Consider the following 10,381-nt stretch of genomic DNA (forward strand, 5'->3'; position numbering starts at 1 on the left):
ACATTTTGTGTCTCTTTAAGAATTTTCTCATGAATATCTCTAAGTGGGACAAAAAAAGTGCAAATAATACCAAACATTTTTCTTGTTACATATAACACTGCGTACACTACACTATTGTGCACGACCAACGTTAGAAACAAAATGACAAAGTGACTCTTTCTGACGCCTTCCGTACAGTACATACTTACATACATACAGATCAGTGAATGAGCGGCAGGAAATGAGAATGCTGGAGTTTTTTTTTCCCTTTCACAGAGGAAATGCTAAGATAATATCACATTTACGAGGAAGTGATGGCGTAAGCCTGCAAACACAAGTGTGTTACGGGAGGACGGCTACAAGAATTGTATGTTACAGCAAGCAGGTGTCTGTCTCCATTAGCAAAAAAAAAAAAAATCCAAGTCACGTCAATGCCCATTAACACTTGTGGTCTTCAGTGCTGTGTTTAGGTGCACCCACCGTGTGATTATGACAGGTTACTTTAAAATGGCAAAAAATTGTACAATAGCCTTTTTGACAGCTATCACAGTCGTCACGGACACAGTGAGAATTGTTATGCTAAGGTTTCGAGTATGAGTAAAAAAAAAAAAAAAAAAAATTGTTCATGACAAACAAGGCTCAGAGAGGAGATACAGTATCGTTTCTTTACATAAATAATACCTGTAACACTTCCGTCAGATTCAACAGGGTCATGTCGAGTTATTGTTACTGGTAGCCCTTAAAACACGATTCAGACAGTTACCCTCTGTTGATTAAACACTGTCACATGTCAGAGCTTCACCTCTCTACGAACTTTTGTTGTGATGAGCGAATGATTTATTTACAACCATGGTGACGCAGTTGGCTACAAAATAAAAAAAAAAATTGGGGTTGGCTATTGCAATGGCCAGCCATGGTTGTGATTGGCTGCCGCCCCGGACTGCAACGTTATACTTTTTGTGTTTGTATACAGTATGTGCATGCGCGCAATTGTTTACATATATCTGTGCGATTGTATTGGAATATTTGAATGTGAAGCGCACTTTAACATGATAATAGTACCAGCCAGTGTGTGTGTGTGGGGGGGTGTGGTGATGGAGGGCTTTACTTGTTTCACAGTCAGGAGGGTTTTCATGGAGGGCGGGGGCGGGGGATGGGTGACTCTCCAGGTTGCTTTAGAGTCCATGGGCAGTGTGCAGTCTCGATGCAGGCCAGCAGAGCCCAGAGTGAAGCTGGGGTGGGGGGTTATTTGATGATCTGAGGACAGTCGCTCCAGGCTTTGGCCTTTCGCTTGGCCAGTGCCAGCCAGGCTGGCTCTGTGGACACCTGCGGAGAGTCACTGGAGGGGAAACGCTTTGACACCTCCTTGACAGCAGGTGGCGACGGTGTAGAGTCTGCAATCTCGACTGAAACAACAGATCAAGGAAAATAATTAGACGTCGTAACACCGCACACATAAATTCATTAAACGCACTCACCCAGCTTTACAGTTTAAAGTAAGAGTCACGCTCAAACTTGTAGATTTACCTGTTTATGATATTTTTTGATTGTCAGTTAATGTGTTTTTACAGTGAAGTTGAACGATTCGGGGTGATGATGTTTAAGTCATGCAACCACGATGTAGTTCAGGTATAGCCTAATAACAGCTTTTTGCTTCTCGCAATTTCATTTACGTTTCAAAACACACAAAATTGGTATTCATTTGTGAAGATTATCATGCTGAACAAAATGTATCAACAAAGTGTCATATATACTCGTTCATTACAGAGCCTATTTTTGGCGATAATCGAAAATCCCATTCAAAAACCAGTGTGATGCTAACTTCCTGGTTGGCCTAAAAAAACACAAAGCTCATTTCATAGAGGGGGTTAAATGACACCTATTTAGCTGCAAATACTCAATAACATTTAGTCTTTAGAATATGTCAAATAATAGTCTTTAAACATCTGAAAACTGTAAAGAAGTCTAAAGCTCAAAGTAACTTGGGCTATGACATAACATACTAAGACGTTTTTCCATGATTGTTGATAACATGCTATAATGTTACGTTTTTGTTTTTATTTTTTTCATTATTTTTTACAACATCCATCCATCCATTTTTGTCTGCTTTTCTGAGGTCGGGTCGGGGGGGTACTAGGCTAAGCAGAGCGCTCAAGACGTTCCTCTCCCCAGCAACGCTTTCTAGTTCCTCCTGGGGGACCCCAAGGCATTCCCAGGCCAGACGTTATATGTAATCCCTCCAGCGTGTTCTGCGTCTGCCCTGGGGCCTCCTACCATTAGGACATGCCTGGAACACCTCCAGCGGGAGGCAACCAGGAGGCATCCTGATCAGACGCCCGAACCACTTCAACTGGCCCCTTTCGACACAAAGGAGCACCAGCTCTTCTCCGAGCTCCTCACAGATGTCCTGTACTCCAGCAGTACCCCCCACAGGACTCCCATTGGGACACGGTTGTAGGCCTTCTCCAAGTCCACAAAGCACATGTAGACCGGATGAGCAAACTCCCACAACCCCTGCAGCAGCCTTGCAAGGGTGAAGAGCTGATCATCTAAGGGCTGCAGCAGAGGAGGTCGCCTGGTACCCGTCCACTGTTTCTGGAGATCCTCAGGCCAACAAAGCCCAGAAGACCTCCTTCTTCAGTTTGACGGCCTCCTTTACCACTGGTGTCCACCAGGGGGTCTTTTGGTTGCCGCCACATCAAGCACCAACAACCTTCTGACCACAGCTTCCAGCAGCCGCCTCCACAGTGGAGGTTTTGAACAAGGACCACTCAGATTCCACGTCCCCAACGTCCCCCGGGATGCACGAAAAGTTCCTCCGGAGGCTTGAGTTGAAGATCTCGTGGACAGGGGGGCCTCCGCCAGACATTCCCAGTTCACCCTCACCACATGCTTGGGTTTACAAGGTCTGTCAAGCAGCCTTCACCGCCACCTGATCCAACTCACCACCAGGTGGTGATCAGTTGACAGCTCCACTCCTCTCTTCACCCGAGTGTCCAAAACATACGGCCGCAAATCAGATGATACAACTATGAAATCGATCATCGATTTTTAACCTTGGGAGCTCTGGTACCAGGTACACTTATGAACATCCCTATGCTCGAACATGGTGTTTGTTATGGACAATCCATGACTGGCACTAAAGTCCAATAACAAAACACCACTCGGGCTTAGATCAGGCAGGCCATTCCTCCCAATCACGCTTCTCCAGGTTTCTCCGTCGTTGCCCACGTGAGCGGTTAAGTCCCCCAGAAGAACTATGGAGTCTCCAGTCGGCACCCTTTCCAGGGCGACACCCAGAGACTCCAGGAAGGCGGGGTACTCTGAACTGACGTTGGGTGCATATGCACACACGACACTCAGTTTCCTGGGGTGAACTCCAACACAGCAGCGCTCAGCCGGGAGCTTGTGAGTATCCCCACACCCGCCTGGCGCCTCTTACCCTGGGCAAATCCAGAAAAGGCGAGAGTCCAGCCACTTGAGTCCACTAGTTCCAGAACCAGTGCTGTGCGTGGCGGTGAGCCCAACTATATCTAGTTGTTACCGCTCAACCTCCCACACCAGCTCCGGCTCCTTCCCCGCCAGAGAGGTAACGCTCCACGTCCCTAGAACCAGTTTGCAATGCTGAGGATAGGCACGCCCGAGGCCCCGCCCCTGCCCCCGCCTGCCACCCAGCACACAATGCAACCGACCATGATCCCGTTTTTTCATTATTTTTGATAAGATAGTATACTATGACGTGTTTTCATGATTTTGACGACATACTACACTGTTTTTTTCATGAGTTTTGACAACAAACCATACTATGACATTTTTTTCATAATTTTTGACGACATACTATATTATTATGTTTTTCCATTATTTTTGACAGCAAGCCAAATTATGACATTTTTCATGATTTTTAATAACAAACTATACTAAGCTGTTTTTTCATGATTTTTGATGACACACTATACTGTGTTTTCTTCATCATTTTTGACGACTATGTTTTTTTTCCACTAGCATAGTGTTATTCTTATGTTACTGTTACTATCCTTAGTGCATGTGGCAAATATCTTCTGCAATCTTTGAAAAAAATCATGCCCTTCTGTCTCCTCATAGCGCACCTGGCATTTGCAAGAATTACGAAACAACTTTCCGATTTTAAAGCTAAGGTGGCACGCTAAAATATGTACCTGAAAACATTTGAGGTAAGAAACAGGCAATATATTAAAACAATCTTGATTGATATTTGATCAGCACTGCCGAGTTTGGCAGTTTGACCATAGTTCACGAGCAGTGACTGACATGACTGACAGCTGTTCTGTCAATGAAAATGATCAGTGAAAATGATCAGTGATTGGCCAAAGTCCCATCACGACCTAGATTTTGTAAAGCCTGAAAACTGAGCCAAGCGGAGGCGCAGAAGTCTAGTGTTCTTTCAGACCACTTGAATAACAAAATGCGTGTTATGGGGTTTTTGTCCAATAATAAATAAAACTGCCTGAGCTTTAATAAAACATATAGTTAAAATCAATCAATTAATCATTTCAGCCTTATATGGCTTTGTTGTTGTTAGACATGCAGGTTCTTACCGGTGACGGAGCTGGGTAAAGTGTTGGATTTTTTCAGGTGTTCTCTGCGCTCAAACCGTCCCAGGAGGCTGTCGGGTCTCTTGGGCTCTTCTGGTGTCTGAGGTTTAGAAGAGGGACTGGAGCTCCCACTTCCTTTGCTCTCTGTGGGGCTCACCAGCGTAGCCTGCAGAAGAGATCAGTGATTTTATAAATATTACCAAATTATGTGAATGTCATAATAAATATATATTTATATAAAAAAGTCAATCTGCAGCACATACACTGTCTCTCTCTCTAGCTTGTTTTTCAGCCAGTTTGGCCTCTCTGTGGCTCCGGCGGTCCTCTCGGTTCTGCTGCTGCTCCCTGAAGCCCTTCTGCTTCTGCAGAGCCAGTGTGATCCATAAGGGCCCAGCCTCCTTCTCCTGGACCCTCGCACTGTCCAGGGAGTGCCTGCTCTGTAGTGAGGGTTTTTCTACAGGGGAACACAGACATTTTAGTATATTAGAAGGGCAAAACATTGTTGAAATTCAGTCCAATGTGATTAATCTGCAAATTTTCTAATCAGCACCAACAACAAACAGGCTTCCACTATCATCATTTCATGTAAAACCTGTAAAAAAGAATTTGTAAAAATCATTACGAGCTTTAGAAAATTCATGAAATTTTGTTGTTTGTAATGACATTCATTGTGACAACAATCTTTCAGAGATAACCTTCCACTTAATGTAACATAACGCAGATTTATTTTCTGTACGTTAGCTGTTGACATGACATAACTCTGATATGCATCATATATCGTTTCAGCATCAACATTGTGTTGTACGATAGTCGCATCGAAGGACATGCAAGGACAAATGTTAATCTGGCAAAGGTTTCATTCTCTATGACAAACAAAGGCCAAGTCTTCCTCTCTACAACAAGTTACGTGTATATGTGACATAGTGTGGCAGCGTTTGTTATGGGAAGCGAGACTGTCCTGCGTGTGTGTGTGTGTGTGTTTGTGTAGAGAAGTATCGTAACTGGGTGCAGACAAAGTGAAGTGCATGCTATTCTGAAATGGAAATTTGGGTCCTTGAAAAGTTATGGAAAAGTTTTGAAATTTTGGCCATGAAAATATGGGGGAACTAGGGATGTCCCAATCAAATCCGAAGGATAGGTATTGGGCCCGATCAACGCATTTTTTAATTGATAGGGATCGGTTATTTTGAGCATGCGCCTCGATCCTTAGTTTGCATCCGCCGTCACACAAGTGTCATAAACAGAGAGCACAATTTGCATCAGATATTCAGGTTTTGTTATAATGCTGTTACTCCAATAAGTAAAAGGATTTTTTTCCACATTCAACTTAGGCTTTACACCACTTTAAGTGGAATTAGAATTTTTGTTGTTATTTTTTTGTAAACTAGTTTCACTATAATGCTGTAATAAGCAGAATTGTGACAGATTTTTATTTGTTTTGACTGGGAATGTTATAGTTAAGCTATAACACTAATTTAAAATGTGACTGCGATTATATCACTCATTTATAATGTTCTCTACCTTTATTACAGTGCTGCACTTAGTGGATTTGAGAGCAACTACTTAAGACAATTTTAGTTTGTTTACTTTGTAATTTTGTTGAAAAAAAAAGCTACACCAAGTGGAACTGTGAAACTGTGATAAAAGAAATTTAAATATATATATATTATAGTTTGTTTACTTTGTGAAAATAAAATAAGAAACCCTTATATAACTATTTGGATGCAAACATTTTTTTCTTGCACTGCATTGCAGAGCTATTAAACTGTCACACATGTACACTGGATTGATTTGGATATCTTTAAGGTTCTTGAACTGTGCATTGTAAATACAAGTATCGGATTGTGACTTGGTATCAGATGACTCGGATCGGGATCGGTGGCTAAAAATCTTGATCGGGACATCCCTAGTGGGAACCCTGAACATGCTTTATCAAAGCGCTGACCTCTCTTGATGAGCTCTGTCTTCCTGTCTGCTTTCTCTCTCCAGGGGATGTTGATGGACGGGAAGAAGGATCTCTTCTCCTTCGGCTCCTCCTCTCCTTGGACCTGGCCTTGGCTGCTCCGGTGTAACGGGGCCACGGCTGAAGGTTCTTCGCTCCTGTGCGTTTGCTCCTGGCTCGATGACTCTGCTGCTCCTGTCCTCACAGCGTCACTAGGAGGCCCGTGAATCACTTTAGGTAGTGGCGATGGTGGCGGTGTGGGGACACTTGGTTTGGGGGACGTGGTTGGTCTTCGGTAGACTGGCGGCTTTGAAAGCACCTTCTCACCTTCGCTGTGTGTGGTTGGGCTGGCAGACTTAACCGGTTTAGCCCGAGGGACAGCAGGGGAGGCAGCTGCATGCAAGTACTTGCCCACCGCGCCCTCTCTCTGAGGCGATGTGGGACTCGCAGATTTGTCAGAAAAGACAGAGGAAGTGTCAGAGTCTGGCTCGATGGGGGTGAGAGGCGAAGGGACACCGTCAAAGCTGTCCCCGGCGCTGTATCGCTTCTTCCTTTTCTCAGTGGACTGCTCGCTGTGAAAGCGGAGGGAGTAGTTGGTCCTCCTCAGCTTTATTCCAAAAGGTGAGGGCTTGTCCTCGACGTCCTGGCCTCGGTCCTCTTCCTCCTCTCGACTTTCAGGCGCCACTGTCTCGCTCTGCGCCCTGCTCTTCAACTCCAGCCCTTCAGATTTGGCTCCGGGGCTTGGAACCAGAAAAGAGGGGAGGTCTTTGGCAAACATACACTCCTCCGACCCTCTTTCTACGATGCGGACGGCTTTACTCGTCCTGTTTTGAGGTTTACTAGTTGAAGCTGGGGAGGCTGCAGTTGGACTATCAGACTGAGTCGCTTCCTCTTCTGCTTCCTTATCATCTGCACCAAAAACCTCAGAATTACGGTTTGAGTCTCCGAACTTCTTCTTCGCGGGGGTGATGGAGAACTTGGCGCTGGCAGACATGGTCTTCCTGAGGTTGGTGTGGGAAAACGCAGGCGGCTCCTCGGTGCTGGGCTGAAGCTGGGTCTTACTCGGGTCAGGATACTCGTCGTACTTCCCCTCCTCGACTCCCTTGAATATCTTTGATCTGATGCTCGCCCATTCTGCCAGGACAGACTGGTCTGTAGAGAGTGCCGAATCGTTGAGGGATTTGGTTTTGCCAGACTTGCGGTCCGGTGAAGTCTTACTCTTGGTTGGCGGCGTTCCCTGGGCTTTTCTATCCTCCCCCAAACCCAGCAGAGACTTGCAGGCGGTGTCTTTGATCTGGTCTAAATTGACGGCCGTCCCACAGAGCTGGGCGCCTGTCACTAAGATAGCGGTATGGGGGACATATGGAGACGATGGCAGGTTCGGGGAGTCTGCTGCTTCAGAGGAGGACACCTTAGCGCTCTCTCTTTGCTCAGCTACGGCAGCGTTCTGGTGGCTGGATGCCGGCGTAACAGGCGTTAAGTTGACCTTCTGGAACAAAATCTGCTTTTCTCCAGAGGAAACTTTGAAAGAGAAAGGTCTCTGTCGCTCCTCCATCTCCCTCCAGCGCAGTTCCTCAGCCCTCCTCTGCTCCTCTGCTTCTGCTTTTTTCTTTTCTTCAATCTCCTGCAACCTCAGCTTCTCCGTCTCCTCCTTCTTTTTTCTTTCCTCTTCCTCCTCTCTTAGCTTCCACTTTCTCTCGGCCTCAAGCTCCTGCTGCCTCCTTGCTTCTTCTTCCTCTTTTTTCCTCCTGTGCTCTTCCAGTCGTCTTCTCTCCTCTTCCTCCCGCCGTCGACACTCTTGCTCCTCTCGCATCCTCCTTTCAGCCTCCTCCTCCTCCCTCCGGATGCGCTCCTCCTCCTCTCGCTGCATCCTTTCCTCTTCCTCCCTCCTCCTCCTCTCTGCCTCCTCTCTGAGCCTTCGTTCTTCCTCCTCCTGCCGTTTACGACACCTCTCCTCCTCCAGTTCATGCAGCCTCAGCTCCTCTGCGGCTCTCTTCCTCCTCTCCTCTTCCTCCTGTTTGAGCCTCTGCTCCTCCAGCTCCCTCTTCCTCCTCGTCTCCTGTCTCTCCTCCTCATGAAGTCTTTGCTTCTTGAAGCTTTCCAGGGACTCAACAGATGCTCTGCGCTGCTTGTCTGTGAAGACGCCTGCTGCCTCGAGGTCCTCTCGCACCGCACCGGGAATAGACACCTCTTGGAGGTCCTGAAAATGGGAAAATATAATTAGTTCCCATTTTCTTAACCACAACAAAGGGTGGGAAATATCACAAATAAATCAAAAACATGTTCAAACACAACTGAGGTGAGGTAGGCTAGGTAGTTTGGCTCACCTGTGTAAACCGCCGGTGTTTGCGGGAAACCCTCTGGTTTTTGGGTTTGACGGAGAGTTTATGCTTGGCAGCAGTGTTGTCTAAGCGAGGAGCAGACTGTGGGACAGCGTCCAGATTGATGGACTCGATGGTACCAGTAGGCGGAAGAACTCGTCTGGACCTCGGTGACTTCACTGGGGTGCTGTGTGGTCCGGCTTGTTGAGCACCCTGGACCTGCTTTTGTCACAATAACAAGAGAATTTATTGAAAACTAAAAGACACACATTCTTTGTCCTAATATCTCAAAAGAGTATTCCACCAGAACAGCATTGCTTTTTCATACCACAATCTTACTTACAAGTGACTTTTTTTTTAAAGGATGAAAATCAGTGCAGCAGAACCAGAGATATTGTAATTTTTTAAGTTTAGGCAACAAAAGCACAGTGTTAGGTCTGGAAAAAACATTTCACATTGGCTTAGAATAAGTATGCTTTTTATTAATGCAATATAATGTCACATGACGTGTGATAGCATGCTACACACACTAGCACACTACATTATTATCAAAAATGAATAAATTGCCTTTTTTCCTTTATTTATCTGGTTACGTAGCAGCATTTTCAAAGCTATTTGCATCTCTCTACATCATAGACAGCCCAACCGGAAAAGTTTTGTGCGGATCTGTGATAACTTTTCATCACCAAGGGGTTGAGAATAGACACACCAACTCTGAAGTTGATCGGATGAATGCTGTAGGACAAGATGGCAAAAGTACGAGGCCTGAAACCGCCAAAAATTGGCACAAAATTTTTTTTTTAACCCAAGAGGGTTTTTGGCATGATATATTAGTGTACCGAATTTCATAATTGTAAGTTGTAAGTTAAACTTTATTTGTCTTTCTGCAGAAGATTTACCTTTGGCTCTGTGTGTGCTGGCTCGGCTTCTACCTGAGCCAAAACCTTCAGAGGACTCCGGGGAACCTCCTCCTCATCTGAACTCCCCTCATCTCCTTCGCTTTTCCTCAGAGAAGGAGGCCTCTGGCCGAACTTTATACCTTGTGCTATCTGCCTCTGTTTGACCAACAGAAAAGGTTACATGTTGCATATGTAGACAAAAGATAATTGTTCAGCAACTGAGAGCACAAACACAGACCCACCTGCAGATTCCTCACTTTATCCGAGACGTTTTCCTGGGACATGCTGTGATCTAGACCGGGCTCGGCCGCTGGTTCCTCCGGGATGAAGATGCTGTCGTGTGAGAGGGCTCGAGATCCGATGGGATTCAACTCCCTGCAGGAGAATAAGAGTGTCTTCAGTGTGGCAGCGTGTCATTACTGCCACTCATTCATTCATTTATCATGAGCGAGCTAAATCATTTTACACAAAGAAATGAATGACCTCTTTACACACCAGCAGCTTCAGCACATCAGTTAAAGGCTGAAATCACATTGTGCCTTTTAGAAGCCTGTTGCCTGTTTGAAGAGAGCCTCACCCTTATAATCTACAGATTGTGCAACCTCAACTTGCTGCATTTACGAGAGTGTGTTTAACCCTTTGAAACCTGAGCGAATTGGCTTGATTTGA

At 45.5% G+C, this 10,381-nt stretch overlaps 1 protein-coding gene and 1 long non-coding RNA gene across 2 annotated transcripts; one reads left to right on the plus strand and one right to left on the minus strand.

Moving 5' to 3' along the window:
• Positions 1-145: 145 nt before the first annotated feature.
• Positions 146-10,065, minus strand: cracd (capping protein inhibiting regulator of actin dynamics). Its single transcript, XM_042484192.1, has 7 exons — positions 9,955-10,065; positions 9,713-9,868; positions 8,820-9,035; positions 6,496-8,692; positions 4,814-5,004; positions 4,554-4,716; positions 146-1,385 (listed from the first exon to the last, which is right to left on the minus strand). The coding sequence occupies exons 1-7, from the start codon at positions 9,994-9,996 to the stop codon at positions 1,225-1,227; spliced, it is 3,126 nt and encodes a 1,041-aa protein (XP_042340126.1). The 5' UTR covers positions 9,997-10,065; the 3' UTR covers positions 146-1,224.
• Positions 7,042-9,790, plus strand: LOC121941398. The gene is made up of 3 exons (XR_006105742.1): positions 7,042-7,113; positions 9,450-9,569; positions 9,704-9,790. It is a non-coding gene; the product is annotated as an uncharacterized LOC121941398 (long non-coding RNA).
• Positions 10,066-10,381: the final 316 nt, after the last annotated feature.

The sequence above is a fragment of the Plectropomus leopardus genome, chromosome 3 (assembly GCF_008729295.1).
Source record: "Plectropomus leopardus isolate mb chromosome 3, YSFRI_Pleo_2.0, whole genome shotgun sequence".
NCBI lineage: Eukaryota > Metazoa > Chordata > Actinopteri > Perciformes > Serranidae > Plectropomus > Plectropomus leopardus.

Excerpts from the sequence above, each read along its gene's own strand:
- cracd (XM_042484192.1), bottom strand. The coding sequence starts at position 9,996 with ATGTCCCAGGAAAACGTCTCGGATAAAGTGAGGAATCTGCAG. Across the intron at positions 9,036-9,712 it reads CAGCACACACAGAGCCAAAG|CAGGTCCAGGGTGCTCAACA; the intron begins GTAAATCTTCTG and ends TTGTGACAAAAG. Across the intron at positions 1,386-4,553 it reads TTTACCCAGCTCCGTCACCG|TCGAGATTGCAGACTCTACA; the intron begins GTAAGAACCTGC and ends CTGTTGTTTCAG.